Here is a 20,900-nt window from a genome sequence, read left to right as displayed (position 1 = left end):
GCGCTTATAGCCTTCTTACAGAACAAATCTGCATGGTCTAAAAAAAAAACACCCCGTTTATTTAGCCAGTAACTATACGCCGGATACTGAAACTCTGAAAAATGTTCTGGTGCGTGTATCAACGGATAGTGGTGTGTAGAAGGCGCGGCCCCGAACTCGTCCCATGAGCACAAGCCGCGGCTAGACACTCTTCTAGTCGCGCGATGCCCGTGTCTAGCTTGGTTCGCTAACTGCATAGCTACTCTGCATGCTAACGCGGCATCCGACGACGCAGTTACCTGTGAACTGTCATCACGACACAAGGCGACAGTGCTAAGCGAAGCGATGACAAAGGCGAAATGCACAGGACTGCTTGACATAATCTGGATTTAGTGTACAAATGATTACATGCATGAAAGGTCGCACTCGCGTATTCAGTAATACACGACACACCAATCAAATCGTCCATCACGCATCCTTTTGTTCACGCACGCAATCTTACAGCGAAGCTACGTATATATATATATATATATATATATATATATGGCTAGCCGATTCGTCCGTCCGTCTGTCGCTTGTACCCGGAAAACTCCTCCGATGCACGCGATTGGCTGCGCCAGTAGTGACCTGGCTGGTCGCCGTCGCAGCCGAGCGCGCGCGCAGCAGTTTCTCTCCGGCTCCGGAATGGGTAGGCCACGTGTCATACGTACTCTTGAGGAGCAGGCAGCTTTCGATCAGCAACGCCGCGAGTAAAACCAGGAACGAGCTCGTCTACGCCGTGCCGATGCTGCGCCCCGGGCACAAGAACAGGCTCGTGCAGCCGAGTGCAAGCAGCAACTGCGTACCGAGGATCCGGCAGCACACCATGCCGTTGTTTAATGAACAGTCAGGATTAACCCAGCGATAAAGACCGGAGTCGCACGTTTCAGCTTCGCTGAAACGTGCGACTGAACTATCTGAACGGAGTGCTTGGAAGGCGTTTTTTTATTTACTCGAGATCCCGGTACAGGTGTGCGAATACAGTTATCGACTTCACATGCAAAAAGGCTTCGCATAACCATCTGCATTTTACAGCCTTATAGGTATACACAGAACATATGTGCCATAAACTGCACCTGGCATTGGCAAACTTCACCGTGCAATTACAGGCTCATGGAGCATCGTATAAGGAAGTTCAGTCGGTATAACCCGATTATAGCGTGCAGGGTTTCTACATCTTCCAGATCATTGTGACAGTTGACAATGTGCAATTTTTTTTTTGTTCAAGTCAGACAATCTTATTGTCACGTCCACTTTACTAATGCAATGAAGCCTAACACGTTAGGCTCACCTTTAATACACCAAACCTTTTCGGAAGAAAGTTGCTGCCGGAGCCCCGTACGGAAAAGTGCACCTATAGCTATCCGGCGATTTTGTGAGTTCGCGGCTTTCCTCAAATTGTGGTGTTCACTGTATTTCCCAAGATCCCTCTGTACATACATTCAACAGTATCCCGTCGAGCACAAATCGATCCAATATATATATATATATATATATATATATATATATATATATATATATATATATATATATATATATATATATTGGGGACAAGAGTTAAAGGAGAATACCTTAGTAACTTGCGATTCGCTTATGATATTGCCTTGCTTAGTAACTCAGGGGACCAACTGCAATGCATGCTCACTGACCTGAAAAGGCAAAGTAGAAAGGTGGGTCTAAAAATTAATCTGCACGAGACTAAAGTAACATTCAACAGTCTCGGAAGAGTACAGCAGTTTACGACAGGTAGCAAGGCACTGGAAGTGGCAAGGGAATACATCTACTTAGGGCAGGTAGTGACCGTGGATCCGGATCATGAGACTGAAATAATCAGAAGAATAAAAATGGGCTGGGGTGCGTTTGGCAGGCATTCTCAGGTCATGAACAGCAGGTCACGATTATCCCTCAATAGAAAAGTGTATAACAGCTGTGTCTTTCCAGTACTCACCTACGGGGCAGAAACCTGGAGGCTTACGAAAATGGTTTTACTTAAATTGAGGACGACGCAATTAGCTATGGAAAGAAGAATGATGGGTGTAAAGTTAAGGGGATAAGAAGAGAGCAGATTGGGTGAGGGAACAAACGCGAGTTAATGACATTTTAGTTGAAATCAAGAAAAAGAAATGGGGGGGGATCATGGGCAGGGCATCTAATGAGGAGGGAAGATAACCGATGGTCATCAAGGGTTAGGGACTAGATTCCAAGAGAAGGGAAGCGTATCAGGAGGTGGCAGAAAGTTAGGTGGGCGGGTTAGATTAAGAAGTGTGCAGAGACATGGCCACAATTAGCCCGGGGTAATTGGACAATTATGGGAGATGCATTTGCCCTGCAATGGGCGTAGCCAGACTGATGATATATATATATATATATATATATATATATATAGGTAAAGATATATGCGCCAGAGAATCTCGCGCCAGACAAGAGCACATGATTGAAGCAAACTGACGCAAAACTATACACGCGGCTTTAAACCGCAGATAACACTAGTATAAAGACCAGAACATGCGGGATTAGTTTGTTCCAGCGACTAACACTTTTTTTTTCATGTTACTTGCTCTATGAGTTGGCATAGTGTACTATGAACGCTTTCTACGCGAAGTTCCGGCCCACGCTCAATGCTCCAGCTGTGCACCTGCGTTATATGTCCCATAGGCTGAAACGAAATCAACGGCAGTGGAAGAGAAGAAACAGACAGGACAGAATGCGAACTTCCACAGGACTAAGCGAGTGTTGCGAGTGAATGATGGTCCTTGCATGTGTCCATTGCTCTGCCACTGTTATCATTCTATGGTACTTCCTAATGTATGTCTAATGGGGTCCGACCTGTTTGTTTACCTCCCGCTACCACTCTTGAGAATATTATTGCGAGTTCGATGTGCCGTACGAACACGCTTTCAACAGCCGCTTAATTCCTGTTGAAGTTATCCCCCTTACTTGTCGGTTTCTTCTAGTTCTTTGCCTTTTATTGCACTTTACTTTGCTTCAGCCTCGGTAAATGCGCCAACGAGCCCATTCGTCTTTAATAACTATGTGACGCTATGTCAATTTCATTCGTACAACGCCTGAAGCTCGATGGCGAAGCCGCGGATGTGACTTTGATTGCATCGCTCGTCTGAGGCTTCTTGATGCGTGGGCTGCGGCAAAATGGCGCGACCGCGCACGCCGCAGTCTTCAGAGTACGTCATGAGGCGGTGCTGCGGCTGCCACGCCGTCGCTCCGGGGCTCGCAGCCGAACCACAGGACTGGCGCCACTTGCTCGACCGCACACTGCAACGACGCGGTCACGAAATGACTGGCACGACGATCAGAATTCCGCTCAGGTCACGCCAGGCGACGCGACCTTGAGATCGTTCTAGAGAAATGTGCACGTCCTCATATGCCTGCCAACAACACTGAACTCCGCCGCACGAAGCTCTTTATTGTTGTTCTTAGATAATTCGAGGAGAGCTACTTTAGTGCATAGTACAAGGTAACATACGAAGGGTTGCAACCACGGATCACGTAGGAAATTCATTATATAGGTTCAGTATAGGCATAGATAATTAATGAGTCGACATGCTGAAATCAGTAGGATGATATAATTGCGGAGGTCGCACGAAGTTGCCGAGGCTTTCACTGTGAGAATGCTAGAAGTTGAAGCGTAAATTAAGACAAGAGCGCGCCTGCCCGGCGGCTCTGCTGGTGCCTTAGACATTGAGTCAGGGGAAGAACATTTCACTGGAAGAGGAACACCAGATTTTCGTTTAAGTCCTCTAATTTTCCTTGTTTCTGCGTTGATACCACAGGAACAAGTTTTGTGAGGGAGTTTTTTTTCCCACCATTATAACCGTTTAACGAATAACGATGAATGCGGTTCTCATATTTTCATAGGAATCCAAGTTCGAAACAGAATAAGCGTTCCTTTTCACATTGGCGCATTGTGTATAGTGCGTCACGTACTATAGCGCTGATAGAGCGCTTACCTCGCGAGTCCGGTCCCACCAGCTGCCTCGTGCGACGATGTGGGCCATGCTTCTGGTGCTTCGAGCAGACGGAGGCACAAAGCGTGGTGCAATGCGGTGACCCCTGCGCCGGAGGTCGGCGACCACGTCCTCCGGAAACCCTTCCTCCAGGAAGAGCGGATCACTTGAAAGGAAGGGGGGCGCACAATGGCGGCAATGTGATCACTTCACCGAGTACAGTCCAGCGCCTATACAACGATATGACCTGCATAACGAAGAATTCATTATGTCTCTACAGCGACGACCCGCGGAGCAAATTTTCCTGTAAAACGAAGGAACTAGGGGCGAGTCTCCGACGGCCGATTTGTGGCTTTACAGCGAACGCCACGCAGCGCTGCTGCCACTGCCCTCCGCGGACGTCGTCGAGCAGCGCTCTGCGCTATAGCGCTTGCGGCAGCGCCAGCGACGCACTCGACGAGCGCGCCATTGTGAGCAAGCGTTGTATACAGTCTTGCTGCACTGCTCCAGGAACTCCTCGATTCGTACGCTGGTTGTAACATAGCCGCGAGTGCGACGGCTGACGAATACCTGAAAGTTCATGGCCGCGTGATGTAATTATACATGGCGATCAATCAACTCTTCAAGGCCATGTATAAGGGAAAGAACGCGAATGTCAACGATGATGAAGAGTCTAAAGGAACCAAGAATTTTGACGAAAAGGGAGGCGATAGCGGCATTCGACCAATCTACAGTTTTACTTCGCCTATAGCTCCCGCGTTGCGCCGCGGAGCAGGCTGGGTATCTCGATGCAATAGCGTCGGATGCAGCCGCACATTCCGTCAGACAAAGTGTGAACAAAAAATTTAACGACTTATTTCCGTAAGCCTCTCTTGAATTCGTATTAACTTAAGGCTCTCTTTTGTTCAACGTTTTTAGCCTGCTCAATCTTGAGCGGCACGATGGGCGGTCCTTATATAACAAAGTGGCCGGTATGAGGAAAGATTTTGGAGGTCTAAGGCACTTCAATGTACAAGCGTTTGACTGTGCACAGCTAGGTCATCCTCACGAAGTCAATAAATGTATTTCTTTTTGGTAAACCGTTAGCAAAATGTGGCAAACTTGCTGCGAATGTGATTGCAGAACCCGGAGCGAACGCTGAGCACTGTGGGGAACGAAAGGAGGCGATAGTGAAGAGAGCACGAGGCGGAAAGCGGCAGAGGAGGAGAAATCATAAGGCGCAAAGCGGGAGGAGGAGAGTATCGCGAAAGGGCGAGGACAAAAGCAAAAGACTGCGATAGCGAAGAGAGCGTGAGGAGGCAAGCGGACGAGGCCACCTTGAAGCACCACCAGATGGCGCTCACGTCCACGCATCCGTGGCAGCAGCGGCGGTCCAGAGGAAAGAAAAAAAGAACCAGAAAGCTTACTTTCGCACACAACGTTCGCCGCAAGCGTTTCTCCGTAAAGGTTGCGGTTGCACAAGCTACAGTTGCCGGGAAGCGGCAACTGTGTGGTTGGTTTATACAGCGTGTTTCACGTAACGTTAACCGAGGATTTTAAAAAAAAAGTGGTTAACCGCAACTGAATGAAGCCACCGACATATGGTTTGCCATCATGTGGCGCTCCTTAGAATGTTTCTTTATATTGCGTCTAATTAAATATTTACTAAGATCAATTATGCAAAATTTTTAATATTCACTTTAGGGCCAAGTCCTTTTCGTTACGATATAGAAGGCATTTCAAAACGACCTATCCTATTCTTGTGGCAACGGACATGCTGCGTGGCGAGTTTTCCCGGCCTTTAAAGAATGACCGCGAAATATGAAATAAAACCACGCCACTGGGCTCGTACGCCATCGTATTGCAGCACGGTCAACCGCGCGTCGAGTCTTTTAAGGACGACGGCGCTTCCTTTCCATGTGCGAACGTCAAACATGCAGACGCACTGTGAAGCCGATGCCTATAGCCGCGGCCTCTCACTTCGCCACGGTCCGCTCGCACGGTTCTTTTGCACGAAGCGCGGATGAGAGCGCCGCAATACGGTAGCGCATGAGCGCAGTCACGTGGTTTTATTTTGCATTTTGCGGACGTTCCTTAAACGCCGGAAAAAATTGCTACGCAGCGTGTACGTTTCCACAAGAAAATTGGATCGGTCGTTTTCGAATGCCCTCTACAACGTAACGAAATGCACTTGGCCCTAAGTATTAAAAAAATCGCATAACTCACCTTCATTAATTAACTGACTAGGTGGAATATGAAGAAACGCTAAGGAGCGCCACATGACGCAAACCATATGTTGTTAGTTTGATTCAGTTGCCGTTAACCACTTTTTTTTTAATCTTTGCTTCAATCTACGTGAAATACAGTGTATATAGCGCTGCGCGTAACGGCTCTGCCAGTGGGCGCGGTGATAAGTACCATGCCTGAATACATCGCGAAATGAAAACACGTATAGGGCTGCGCTCAAATTTCGCATTAGCGAGCATCGTAATCATCGGTGAATGGTGGTATACTCTCCGGAGATTCCGTGTACATGTTATTACACCCTGCATTCAATCCTTTTCAGAATTAACTCTGAAGTGACTGCGCAAAACGTTCATTCCAAATATTAAGCCAGATACATGCGGAGAGATATGGCAGTGATGTAATTATACTCTTGCTGTCACATTTTGTCAAAATTGACATTAATTTGACCGAAACAGTTCCGTTGTCACAGGTGACTAAAAGTACCCGACAAGTGCATTTCGAATGTCACGAGATTATTTATGAATACTGCGATTTCAGGTAGACCACAATAGAGTGGGACATATAGCAGTTTGCTGCACAAATTAAGGCACAAGGTACACGAAATAAGCCCTACGCAAAAACGAATAAATATAGGAGAACTTGCGAGAAGCACTAATACTTATAACAAAACCACAAATAGCACTGAAAATTTTCTAAGAGGGAGTGAAATTTGGGTCAGTGTTTCTCAAACGACGGCAATAAATATTTGTTAACAACATCATCAAAAAGGTTATTCCACTCAAGAATGGTCCTTAGAAAGGAGAAGAGCACTAAAAAATAGTTGAGTGGAACTGAACAGTTATTGTGAATAATTCGTTGACTGGTAGCATATCCTTCAGAGTAAATGTTAATATGTATGAGTAAACATGAGTAAATGAGTTAATATGTGATTTGTCAATGTCATAAAAATAGCTATTTGCTAACTGATATAAGAAATTTAGGCGACAAATTTGATTTCTATTGGTATCTGAAGGCAGTATACTTCGTTTTCTAAGTTCACTAACTGACGTACGCCCGTTCAGATTATAAATATACCGCGCTGTTTTATGCTTGCTGGGAGTCTTGTTTAGGGGTGTGCCAATAGTAGCTACGAGACCGAATCGAATACAAATCGAATAGTTCCAAGACCAAATCGAATATCGAATAAGTTTTTCATAGTTTGATGATGGCACGATTTTATAAATTTAAATTCAAATCGCGCCATCATTTGATGCAAGGCAGTTATCAAAATCAGGAGGTACGCCTCCAGGTAGCAGGCTACCCAATCTATCTTCTCATTGCTGTATCAGAGAACCTGTTAATATACATCATAAATTCAGGCCGCAGTGAAGCCACTAAAAGGCACAAGGAAGAAAAAAGAAAGGCTGCAGTTATCCCTTATCAGTAGCACATTTCACATAACCTCATAAGCGTGGGTTCTCGTTCCAATGTGAATATTGTTTTTTTCCGCACCCGATTAACTATCAAGACTCTGCCACATTGTAAACGCAAGGAAGGAGGCTGTGCCAAGAAGCACCAAAAACATTTTGTACCGTGTAGCAGCAATGTTGTGTACAGGTTTCCGCTACCTTGTGGCAAGCACTACACGGGGCACACTGGTCGATGCCTTAACGACCGGCTACGGGAACGTAACAAACAAGGGTGTGCAACACCGCATCCGGCCATCTGGGCATTCATTGCAGAGACTGTACGGAAGAAAGAAAAAAAAGATAAGGGAGCGCCTTGTTATCCCATTTTCAGTCAGTGCAACACGTTGTCAGATAATCGCGCGAAAATCACTAGAGAGATTATTGAAGCCCATGAAATCTACAAATTCAAAGGCAAATGCGTAAGCGACGCCTCAATAGCTCTGTCATAAAAAGAACTGCGCGTTCTTGAAGCTGTATAGGAGACATGTGCACAGTTGGTCATGTGTAACTGCAGCCCTGTGCTCAGGTACCACCTATTTTGTGTGTTTTTTTGTGTATTTTCATTTGAGATTGGTTGCCACCGTATTTAAGCAGTGGAAATCGCCTCAACAAAACCAGCTGTATACGTTCAGCGCTGTGTATGTGCACTCGTCTCGTCCTAGTCCTTCGCGCTGTTGTAAAAGACAGTACTAATTCGTCGATCAGTTGGTTGAACGACTGGTTGACTGACGAAATTTTCAACGTTGTTGTGGGCTCCGGATCAGGTTTGTCCACCTGGAATTACCTAGCATGCGTCGAAGCCCCGTATAAAACACGAGCGCTTTAACATTCCACCATCACGGTAATGCAGCTGGTGCGCAAATTGATGTCTTTTGTGACGATTGTTCTCCTTCGATTCTGTTCTTTACTGATCCGCCGTGCCGAGTGGCCGATCCAAGTACAACGTCGACGCAAGGAGCCGGTGCGAAATGAATGCTTTAGGATGCGAGATAAAAAAGAAAGAATTAGGGCTTGCATGGTTTTAATCAGTAAGCCAAGACATACGGTGTGCACAGTGAAAGCTTTATTTAAAGCGCGTACGACAGCAAATGGCATTGCAGCGTATAAAACGAGCGCACAGGTATATAGAAAAACCAAATGAGAACCCTCACACACTAAATAAAATTAGAGTTGTTGCAGTAGCTGAACAGCGAATGTGAACTCCTTTAGACTGTTCAAGCATCCGCACCGTGAGCTTCAACAGTGGTGTCTCAAAACAAAAAAATTATATATTGAGAGTTTGTGTCATGAGACAATAAAGCGACATTGGCGGATAAAAATCTAAATCGAAATGTTGCTATAGAGCTGCTTTCACACATTTCGAGGCTAAGCGTTCGTCATTACGATGAGTGTGGAACAAGCCCAGCAGCCCCTTGGCTACGATGATGGGGGCAAAAAACCTGATCAGAAGCGCGCACTTGTCTGAGCTCTCCATATACGCAAGTGCACAGTATATGTACATCTTAACCCTGTCCAGTGCTGGCTAACGCCCCTCGCCGCTTCCCAAATTCCTTCTTCACGGAATAAAAACAAAAGTGTCCGATCAACTCACTCCAGCCGCAGGGTTCTGCCGTCGCCGATGTACAGCCTGGGAGCGTCCAGCGCCGACTGCGGGTCCAGGCCCCCTTCCATCATGGCGAGGAGGAGCTGCAGATCGACCTGCGGCTGCGTGTATCCGCCCATGGTGCCCAGCGCGGCCAACCAGTCACCGCTCGCGGTGTCCGTCACCAGCACTGGCATCAACGTGTGGTACGGCTTCTTGCAGGGGCCCGCGCAGTTCGGGTGGCCAGCCACGGCGCTGAACCCGCGGCCGCGGCACTGCGGTACGACGGTGTCAATCAGACAGACGCCTGCCGTATACCGTGGCGAGGACTCGTGCGCGAATATTTCGGTGCACCATTGCAGAACGCCTGCCGGAGTTCTCCGGTGTGCATGCAGTGCACGCAGGCCGGATGTTCTGTAATAAACAGGGCCCGACATTCGTCTCGGCTGCCCGTGTAAGGGTGCGTAAACTCGAGCGTGTTCTGAACCGCGCCAAGGCGTTCGTGGGGCCACTTTCTCGCGTAAAACTGAAAGCCGCACAGCACGTACGTGTATACCGCTTTGCACTAGATCCGACGCAAGAAAAGTGGGTGTGTACTCATACTTATCGCATGTGACGTGTTTAAAAAAAATAGATACTGAGGTTTTACGTGCCAGAACCACAATATGAGAGGTATGAGTATGTCCCCCACGCCATTATGATGGACATCAACGTGCACCCAATGCTTACACAACGCTTACGCGTTGTGTAAGCATGCCATCGTTAAATTTGTATGACAGTGAACTTGAATTTTTAAGCCGTCTCATAGCGTAGCAGTAGATTACAGGATTTTGCGTTTTTGCCGGCGCACTGATAATGATGCCACCGATGGGAGTGCACGTGGCTATGGGTTGTAGTACATAGGTTTGTGTATGCCTCCAAATAAAGTTACTTGTTAGTTCAGCGCTGTCCTGTGTGTTCCTGCTTTCTGTCTTCGTCACATTGCGCTGCCCCTAGAAGATGTTCACCCTATGCACAGCGCACGGGTGTTTTAGCATTTCTGCCCCCACTGAAATGCGGCCGCTGAAGGCGGGATCACTACGATACGATCACTACGAAGTCACTACAATGTCACTATGCCACCACGGCGGGTAAGATATGGTTTTGAGACACTGTACCAAAACGCTAGCTGCGCATCGTTTCGTTCGCAGGTTCTGTCCAGATCAGTTGTGACTGCATGCAGGCTTTGAGGGGACAACGCTACACCACTGATTTGGATATGGTTCGCTGAATTAACTCGTGACATTTCCCTGCCTGAGCGCCTGTTTCAGCTGAGTGAATGAAAGTGCTGTTCAGGTAAAAAGAAATCGAGAAACCTTTATTTGGTATGCAACATCTCTATCTATAACGTTCGATCCATCAATTTATCATTCCGTATACTATAGAGTAGCAGAATGAAGTCCTCAACGTACCCACTGAACACAAGGCAGCTTTTTAGATACATTTTTTTTAATTACGAAACCGATTCACCCAAAACTGAGACATAAAAAATGGTTCAAAATGATCAACGTAGACTTGTGTCTGTGTAGAAATCCCGAATCTTTGACTTCATATGTGTCCCTTTCCCTTATAGTCGCCCGGAAAGGTATGCCAGCGTTATGTGTCTTCCATGCCAAAGAAAAAAAAATACACCCTAGGTGTCTTTTATCTTGACCAAGGCTTTTTCTTCTGTTTTATTTTTTTTTCTACACCGTGCCTCCAGCTTTTCAAGGTTGTGGCGGTGCCCCAATTCCAATGACTTTCCTTTCGAAGTCTGTACTTTACTACTCTGTCAACAGCTGCGCATGCCTACTCTGAAGACGTTTTCTGCGACAAGAACACAAAATAGCCCTCCTTCTCGGCGACCATGATTTTTAGTGTCAATGTAGCCGAAACATTTCCCCCCAAGGGCCTTGCATTTATATGCTTTTGCCTCTGTTCCTGGGTCCTCTTCATCACATCAAAGCCTTCCTTGACGCACTTGGGGTGGTATTCTTCAAAAACGTAACTACAGGTAGATCTAGCTATTCCCAACCCAACAAGCTTGCTAGATTTTGTCGAGTTGCGCAAGAAGCTAAATCCGACGGAACTAACAAAGAAAGGAAAAAGTTCGGCACCATGTTACACTCCTGTAAGACGTGAAGACGAAAGGCTGCTGGGGCACACTTGGTGATGCGCCGTCTCGCATCGTCGGGTTGCTGCTGCCGCAGTTCGGCTCCATCGACTCGTTTTCAGAGCTTAGCTGCGGCTTTGCGCGCTTGTATAGGTAGTGGTGTCCGACTCGCGCCAACGACGTTTCTCTTCGACTTTACGTTGCATCCTCTCGGCAAGGTACTGAAACATATGCAGTTCTGGGAGCTGTATAAGGGTGATTTCAATTAATATATGCACTGTTCACTTTGAGCGCTTGTTTGCCTCAGCCTTACGGGGGTATGAGCCATAGCATTTTTTGCTTGCCTATGGGGCTATCAACCATTGAGAAGGTCACGTCATTTTTTTTTGTACCGCTCGACTAGACACCGCGTTTCTGTACGTTGTATGCCTGATTCCAATGAATCTATGCACTTCACCTTGCTGAGTTTCTGTAGCCTCTGCATTACGAGAGGGATAAGCCATTGCATTTTACAGCGAAGCTGTAGTCGTGGTCCGACCACAGAAACCCTACTGCGGGGGTATGAGCCAGTATTTAGGAGAGTGTGAGCCATGGCATTCGCCTTACGTGACGGACGGACAAATTGCTCGTTGGGTAGGCATATGAATACTTTAGTGGCTATAAGATGCCTATTTCAATGTGCGTCTTTGTTTAGTAATACTTTGCTTAAGTTCATGCGGTCTTTCCCAGACTTCGCAATAGGTTCAAAAATGTGTCCCTCTCTGTAATTAAATGAAATGTGCGGCCCCGGTGTGTCACTTGGTAACTGCAGTGCATAATCGAGTCGTAAATACTATGACGAATGCATCACAAAACACAAATGCGTAACATAATTCAGAAAGGCTGACGAACTCGCTGGATTACCACAATGAACCCCTCACTGCACCCCTCCATGATGGTGATTATGCGAAGCGCACTGTGTGGCATTTCAAATAAACAATGTGATAAACCCAAGCCAAATGTGTGCGTAATCTCATTAAGAAGCGCAAAGACGTAACCAATAATTAAGAAAGAGTTTAATGAGTCGGAATTAATCCAGCGATAAACAACGGGGCCGCACATTTCAGCTTCGCTGGTTTAACATCTGTATACGGGGTGCATGGGCGGTATTTTTTTTTTTTGCTTGCCTATGGGGGTATATGGGCCAGTGCTGATGATGACAGTTTTTTCGCCATTGGACCGGACGACGCGTTTTTTTCAAGGTCATCGGGAGTATGAACCACTTAAGGCTTGCGCCTAAGTACGTGTGGTGTCGAGCATTGTAAGGGGGGGTTTGTCTGTTTAGTGATAATGTAGTCTCTGTCAGACTTCCCAATAAGTGTGTGTTTAATGGGACAGACTTGGCGATGTTTAAATGGAAGATTTAAATATATATATATCAGCAAGCACTGTGGACCGCAGGCTATGCGCATTTATTAGGGACATGCCAGCAGCTGAGGCATTGGTCTTACAGAAACACAAGTATCAGATTACTAGGAGATTTCACAGGCATATTTATGCATAAAAAGTGATGTACATAAGCATGCCGTCGATCACGCTCTTTGACTGTGAGTTGGGTGTCTTGAACCCGAGGCTTTGATTTCTTTTTGTCATGTTTTTTCGGCACACCTTCATGTGATATCTACGTTTCTGTCATACACTGTATAAATATGAACAAATTTAGAGATATCTTCGTTTTACGCTCTTTTGTAGCTACAAAATCCATTCACATACATACACCCCCCAACACACACACAGACATATTATATATATATATATATATATATATATATATATATATATATATATATATATATATATATATATATATATATGCAAGAACTTTTCCGTCAGTGCCAGGCCTGCTTTTCTCCAAGCCCCGCCTCCTCCAGATGCCGTGAGAGAGAACAGACTTGGCGATATTGCGAGGAACAAAAGGAACGCTCTAGCCACGGCTGAGACTGGCTGAATTGTACGTCACGGGCGCGACTGACCCGTAACACACAGCAACCACCCGCAACTCAACATCCTGCCCAGAATGACAATGCATTCTTAAAACGCTTCGATACGACAGAACCCGTAGCGAAGAGTACACTAATTCCGTTAACAACAGATACTCTCGTAGTCTAATTAGTGTTGGCACCGCCACCCGCTTGCGTGTTTTTATATGTCACAGTTCAAAATCACAGGCAACCAACATCGACGTACGCAGCTCGAGTGTACCGTAAACCAGCAACCTAGGCACCGCATGTAATTTCTCAACTTCGCCTGGAGCGTCATATGCACTGTTAACGTACGTCAAACATCCTGCCCGAGGAAAAAAAAAAAACTGCCAGCACAGGCCACAGTGACGTGCGCGAGTTCTCGTGTCATGGAGGTTGTTTTTCGCTGGTACTTACAAAATCATCGCAAGAAGCTCACGGTCGGGCAAATTCTTCATGCGGTGGTGCGACTATCTCCGACAATACGTAGACTATATATACACGAAAGATGAAATGGCTTAACTAATAAGAGCTTACGTGGACTGCGAATCCATAACGCTCGACAATGGCACATCCAAAGCCCAAAAAGTTGCTGTTGATGAACGCGCAGGCATTGCCTCTTTCGTCCGCGGTCACCAGGAACACGGTGTGCGACTGCTCCGGAGCGTTCGGCAGGTCCGCTTCGCTCCACTGCCGGGCCCTGCAGACAGAGAGAGAGCAAATGATAAATGAAAGGTAGGGAGGTTAACCAGGACTGAGTCCGGTTGGCTACCCTACACTGGGGAAAGGGAAAAGGGGACGGAAAGATTGAAGGAAGAAGAGAACGTCTACTGGAGATATCATTAGGTTGGCGGATACGTCGACGACGTGGTCGAAGCCGTGAGTATGGCGCCAAAATTACAGATTGGCGCACAATTATATGGTCCAGTTAGCGCTTCAGTCCCTGAGAGCTGCGTATCTTGGTGGGTACTTGAATATAATTGACACAGCAGGCTCAATGGTATTTTAACAGCGCGAATTCGTATTCAGGTTAACTAGTTCAGAAACACTAGCCAGTTTGTAAGCCTTTCGTATAGTGCACAAGATAAGAAACATAGGGCAAAGTCACTTGGCACAAAAGTCGAAGCAAAGGGACGATGTACGGTGGTTAACCGCATCTGCAGGGAGTTTTCATTTTACGGCAAAGGTGTCATTTCGACTAAATACGGCGGGGAACCTCACCTACTTATATTGACGGAAGTTTATCGAGGGAAGCATCGGAGCTAGAGCTACGAAATTTATAGAGAGCTATAAGCTAGTTGAGTGTTTAAAACGCATACATTTCTATACGTTTAAAACGTATAGAAATTAGCGAGACCCGATGGCAGTGTGGCCAAAGCTTTATTCCTACGGCGGGCGGACGGGCATGACCGAGCGTTAGCAGACGATAGTAGGCCATAGTACGATAGTCGTACTTTCGGAAGTACGAAATTGTTATTGAATTTCGAAATGAAAGTTTTCCCTTAGTTCAGCCTGTTGATTAAACTGTGTCAATAAATATGCATAGTAACAGTAACAGTAACACCCTTTTTGATTGAAGGTGAGTTATTGGCCAATAGCAGCCACGTATGGAATCTGCTATATAACGAAATATAGGAGCCCGATAAGAGTGAGCAGAAGGCTTCTATTGAAAAGAGAGGGGTTGAGAAAAAATCAAGGAGTCATTGTACTCTGTGAAGTTGGATGACCAACGAAGCTGTAGCACATCACACAGGATTAGACAAGGCTGCATGTATTTATTTTCATCACTTGGTAATGGTAGTGACGATAGCTTTTTGATACTGTGACACACTTATTGGCTTGGTTACAACCTTAGACAGAATCTTGGTCAAAGTTAAATCTATACAAGACCGTTGTTGAGTACTTGAGTGACCTGAATTGGTGTGGCACTTCAAACCAAACTCTTCTAGGAGAAACTGAGTGAACAATTTCTTGACTTATTTTTAAATGCAAACATTGAAGTCTCCAACAATGATCCCAGGGGTAGTGACATCACGGCTAACTCATGCAATGTTCGTGGTCATGAGCTCCTCGATATCACATTTGCTTGTGCCTGAGCCATATACATAGTGGATATCAATTAAGGGAAAATGAGACATCCACCCAATATTAGCAATTGCTACAAAGGAAACCCAAACGGGTTCTTCGAAAGAAAACCCTCACAGTTGAAGAAAAATTTGTCCTGGTCCGGGACTTGAACCCGGGACCACCGCCTTACCGGGGCAGCAGCTCTACCATCTGAGCTAACCAGGCGGCTAGGAGATGGCAGGGCGAAGTCGAATTTGTCAACAACTCGAAGCAAAGGCAAGACTTTGACGTAATAGTTCTGCGGAAACCCGCAAGGTGGAGAGATGTAATTAATTAAGGGAAAATGAGACATCCACCCAATCGTGGCAATTGCCACAAAGGAAACCCATACGGGTTCCTCGAAAGAAAAACCTCACAATTTAGTCTTTCATTTGTACGGCACAGACATCCCCACAGTCGATGGCATTGTCGTCTTGCGAGGGAAGGGTGTACGGTTGTACGTACATGTTGTCCTTTGCGTATATGGCAATGCCTCCGGCTCGTTAGTCCATGTGCTGTTCACAAACGGTTCCAGTATACCGACCGGCTTGAACCAATGCACATTCACTGGTTTATTTCATTTATTATTATTTATTTTTATTATTATTAAGAGCGCAGTGCTTGAAACCTGCTTCACCTGCGCCGCGCGTCGGCCCGGTATTGCACTGCCTCCCGTATCGGCCCACACTTTTGCACACGGACACTACAGGTGCATTCGGGGGGGGGGGGGGGGCAGTTAAACAGGTTCGCTGTAAAACGTGGCTTCGCGCTACACTTGCGAGCTCCTCGCGCCACCCACGACTGCAAAATTTGGCTGAGATGTTCACAGGGGCGTATGCTAGCCGTGGACTGTTTTTGTTTGTTTGTTTCGCCAAGCACGAGGGATGGCTCACAACCCTTTTAGCATTTGTACCCGTGGAAAATTATTTACACCCGCAGAATTAGCCGATGGATGCGCGTAATCTGAGCGTTATAATTTGTGAGCGTCATTTGTAAGCGGTCCCCTCGTCTGACGCCACCGGCCACCGAGGTAAATGCTGTTGCTCCAAGCGGCGGGCTGAGGTGTTGGGGGCCTGCAGAAAAGCTACGCAGCAACCATAGACGCCTGTGTTCTCCTAAAACGCTCAGATTTTTTTTTTTGACAAAAATCTTCTGCATTCTTCTTCTTTTTCTTATCCATAAGCTTCCGAGTGCAACACTGTGTTCGTTACAAGCGCACTGAATGATTCTTGTAGCTCATCTAGAGTGTTCTCCGCTGTTTACAAAATAATGAGAGCAATAGAGTAGTATTCCACATCCTGAAGTTTATGAGCCAATGCACTTTACATGTTTGTCCATACACACACAATAAAAATAAATTTAAATGTCTTTCTGTGCAGACGAAGACGGCAGTGCAGTATGCATTGCCGCCGATCAGATCTCATGCACACACGTGCCAGAAAATAAAAACAAAACACGGTGCTCCGCAAGAGCTCTATGTACGGTTCGAGGAATGGCGACTCAATGTTTTCCGACGATACGCTATAGTTCTCCGCAAATGGTGGCAACGGTCGAGAAGACAATCCGCGCGACGACACAGTCCACGGTTAGCGCGTTTCTTACCATTGCACTTGAACGCGCCCAGTATAGGCAGTCAAGCCCGAGCGCTGCGGCGTACCACCCTGCGCTGACACAACAGAGCCACAGCCCTCGAGATCGCGGCTGGTGTGCGGGATTGGGGGCAGCTGTGATGGCCGCGACGCGCTGAAATGGCCGCCTCCTCCCGGGAAACTGTTTTCCTCCTTGAGTGCATGCCCGTCACGTTCGTCTCCCCTTCATGCCACTGCTAACGGGTTCGTGGTCATCAGGATGGTAAGAAATAAGGAGGCCTCGGCACGAGATTGCATTATATGCAGCGAATAAAAAAAATCCGGCAGAACCCATCTTACGATGACTGTCGACGGTAACGCGATTAGCCTTCAAGCAATGCAGCTACGCATCGTCTTCTGGAAGGGACGTTTGTTTAAGTACTAATGGTCATTCTGAGAATTTCCTCGCTTCAGCTACATGCGACATACAGTCTCCGGCATCGGCCCACTTTGCTGTGGCACTGGCTTGCCAAGATTGTCCATCAGCGTGACGGCGACTGTATGACGACGACGCAGTGACTATAGAATGGCGATGGTGGACTCGCGTCGATGGAACGACAAAGGCGGTACGACGAGAATGGCACGACGACAATGGGATGATTCCGAAATTATGACGATGGTAGAACGCCGACACCGTGCTGACGACGTCACGAAGACAATGGTCCCCCGATGAGCATGCAACGACGATGGCGTGAAGACGACTTTATCAAGAAGACTGTATGAAGACAATGGAACGACCACGACGGCATAATCACGATGAAAGGAGACAGCGCGATTATGATAGAGTGGCGAAGAGGAAATGACGTCGATGGAACGACGACGACATGACAGTGGGATTGCGTTTCTGAAATGCTGACGATGGCGTGACGACAACGGCATGAGGAGAGTCGAACGAAGACAGAATGAAGACGTCGATGGAACGACCTCGACGGCATAACGAAGTTTTGTGAACTGGAATTGATGAAGTCGCTTCAACTATCTGAAGGTAGAATTTTCTCGCAAAAAAACCATGTCCCCAATGTGAATTTTTTTCAGTTTCCAGTAGTAAGAAATGATTGAAAACCTATGAATGCAGCAACAATTTATCGCAAGCAATTACTTTCTCTGAAAAATCCTTTACTCTCACCCACAGTATACATAATTCAACGACATCGCACCAAAAAGCGTTACTGAACCAAAAATATGACAATTCCTGCGCCTTCCAAGCCGCTGGAAATAACCAACAAACAAACTATGAGCGTATGACAGTAATCGTCATTATTTTTCTTTTTACAGTAATCGAGCACCAGACAGCAGAACTCGAACCATTTCGACCAATGCGTAATGAGCTCTGAACAATGAATATGTGACATTTACATGTCCTTTGATGCGTTTTTTTTTTTTTGCCATACATACGCAAGGTCCACGCCGTCATTTTCGGCGACAAGCGCCGAAAAAAGCGGCTTGCTGCAGCGCACCAGCGTTGTGCGCCGTCATTGCAAACAGAGGCAGCAGAGGCTGCCTGCGGCCTGAGCTGAGGCAAGCAATGGACGCGCCAGCACACGATCAAACGTGGCGGCGCCCGCAGGAGCGCGGCGAAAAGCGTCCATAGAAGCGAGGATAGAGGAAGTCGGAGCTGCAACTCTCCCCTTCTGGGGCTAAAGAAAAAGTACCGATTTCCTGAGAGAAAAATGAAAACACACTGGGTTTTTCTTCCTTTTCCTTTTCTGTGCGCGCGCAAGAGCGCGGCCGGCATCAAGCGAATTTCGGTTTCCGACCAAATCGGACGTTGCAAACGTTCGGGCCTTGTTTGTGGCGGTTACCACTGACCTTCAATATCGAACCACTACAAAGTATTCCACCCTTCAGCTGTCCACAGACCATTAAAACCATCAAGGCAGCCTTTTATTCATTTAACTGGAATACATTTTGCACTCTCGGAACCTTAATAAAAAACTTCACTCCTCTTAATTGCGTGCCTTTCATTAACGCTGCGCGCCCGGAACTTTCAGGTGCCGAAAGGCACGCGCGTTACCAGCGTGACATTGCATTCTTGACAGGAATGTAGAGAGTGCCGAGTTTTCAAAAAAAGAAAGACAAGCAAGACAGGTCGGGGACAAGCAAACTCTCCGCTTTGCGCTCGTCGGCACAACGCCATAGCCACGCGGAGCAACAGCGGCGGGTCATTAAAGAAACAACCGATCGATGCTCGTTCTGGTCACTGACACACGTAGCTTAAACTTAGCCAGAACCATGGGATCAGGATTATGAGACATGACGTAGTTGGGGACTCTCAGGATTGATTTTGTCCACCTGTGGTTCTTTAACGTCCACTTAAATCTATAAGTACACGAGCGCCTTCGGCCCCCATCAAAATACGGCCGCCGCGGCCGGGATTTGATCCCGCGACCACAGCACTGCAACGCCACAACCGCGGCGATACCGCAACGGGTTGCCACACGCAGTGGCCATATGTGAACTGATCGCAGGGTTTACATTTAACTAACGTAGCGGATGTAATGCAGCGCCAACGTTTCCGTTAATGGCGCATTGCGTGCGTCCCTGCGCTGCCACTTAGGAAACGAAGCAGTCAGTTATTGAGCGTATATATACATGTGCCGCCCAATTCCTGCCCACCGGCCAGAGAAGCAGGCTGCTCGGCCAGTTCGTGCTCACCGCTCGACGTCCACGCTGCGGCCCTCGGCGTGCTCCTTGGAAGCCATCCGGCCGTCCAGCGCCGGTCCCCCGTCGGCCACCCAGCCGAGGCCGTCCGCGAGCGCCAGCCGCAGGGCCTCGACCAGCAGGTGCGCGCATCGCTCCCGGTCGCGCAGATCGAACCGCTCGAGGATGTTGAGCGCCTCGAGAAGCACGCTTCCGTGGCTGGGAAACGGCACCGTGTGCACCCGGGCGCCGCGGTAGGTGGTGCTCACGGGAACCGCCAGGCCGTCGCCGCTGTCGGCCAGATGTCGATGGAGGTCGGCCGCTTCCAGAACGCCTCCCGCGCGCTTGACGGCCGCCGCCACGGCGTCGGCTACGGGCCCCTCGTAGAAGGCATCGGCGCCGTCTCGGCCCAGTCGCTGCGCATGCGCGCGGCGTCAGGTATGTACCACGCACGCTTCGACGCGCGTCGTGTTGTTCCGGTGCGTGCGTGATGGATGAAAAACGCGAGAACTTCACCCCCGACTGCGAAAGTTTTCGGAGCGCGGAATTCTAGAAGGAAACTAAATTTTGTTGCAGTCAATGCATCTGCTCTCCAGGATGTCCGAGCTTAACTTTAGCGAGAGCTTAAATATACGGAAATGCCATATAGCTGGACAGAACAAAGGTAATGTTGTTTGCCGCCGCTTTAAGGTGCTCAAACTGTTTTATTCCACCTAATTAATTAATTAATTAATTTTTCGAATATTATAGCTAGATGAAAAATTAGCAGTGGCTTAGCTCGGCTATGCCAGGATATACGTAGCGAAAGCTAAGGCATAGCATGGTTAGCCTTATATTGGTTAATCTTGATTGCAAGTCCAGGTTAGTCTGGTTGTCTAGCTATGTTGCGGCGTTTAGCCAGTCGTTCGGCGCGCTGTTCATCTGTTTCCTGGGCGATTCGCTTTCTCTTCATCTCGTTCCGATGTCGATTCCAGGCCTCCTCCTGCTTATCAGAATTGTCGCCATCCATACTTCCGCCTCAACTGTGGTTGCGGCGCACGCGAGCTCTCCTTTTGAATCCTCCGACATGTTATCAGGCATGCGACGCAGCTGGCGAAGCGAGCGGAGGCGAGCGCAACGACGAGGAACTCGGTGTGACGTCATACTAAACGGCGGCGGG

General features: G+C 47.5%; 1 protein-coding gene and 1 non-coding gene across 3 annotated transcripts in view; both read right to left on the bottom strand.

The window, feature by feature from the left end:
• Positions 1-2,687: 2,687 nt before the first annotated feature.
• Positions 2,688-20,900, bottom strand: part of LOC142568317 (glutathione hydrolase-like YwrD proenzyme) — a 65,751-nt gene continuing 47,538 nt past the window's right edge. For both annotated transcript variants that reach the window (XM_075678317.1, XM_075678318.1), the window contains 5 exons: positions 19,757-20,157; positions 13,905-14,067; positions 9,246-9,511; positions 3,984-4,146; positions 2,688-3,288 (listed from right to left, as the gene is read on the bottom strand). In XM_075678317.1, coding sequence (XP_075534432.1) covers positions 3,193-3,288; positions 3,984-4,146; positions 9,246-9,511; positions 13,905-14,067; positions 19,757-20,157 — 1,089 coding nt within the window. In that variant the 3' untranslated portion in view covers positions 2,688-3,192. The remainder of the gene's footprint in view (positions 3,289-3,983; positions 4,147-9,245; positions 9,512-13,904; positions 14,068-19,756; positions 20,158-20,900) is intronic.
• On the bottom strand, positions 15,585-15,659 carry TRNAT-GGU (transfer RNA threonine (anticodon GGU)). Its single transcript has one exon. It is a non-coding gene; the product is annotated as a tRNA-Thr (tRNA).

Source organism: Dermacentor variabilis, unplaced genomic scaffold (assembly GCF_050947875.1).
Source record: "Dermacentor variabilis isolate Ectoservices unplaced genomic scaffold, ASM5094787v1 scaffold_18, whole genome shotgun sequence".
Lineage (NCBI taxonomy): Eukaryota > Metazoa > Arthropoda > Arachnida > Ixodida > Ixodidae > Dermacentor > Dermacentor variabilis.
Note: the sequence above shows the minus strand (reverse complement) of the source record. Positions and strands in the feature narration are given on the sequence as shown.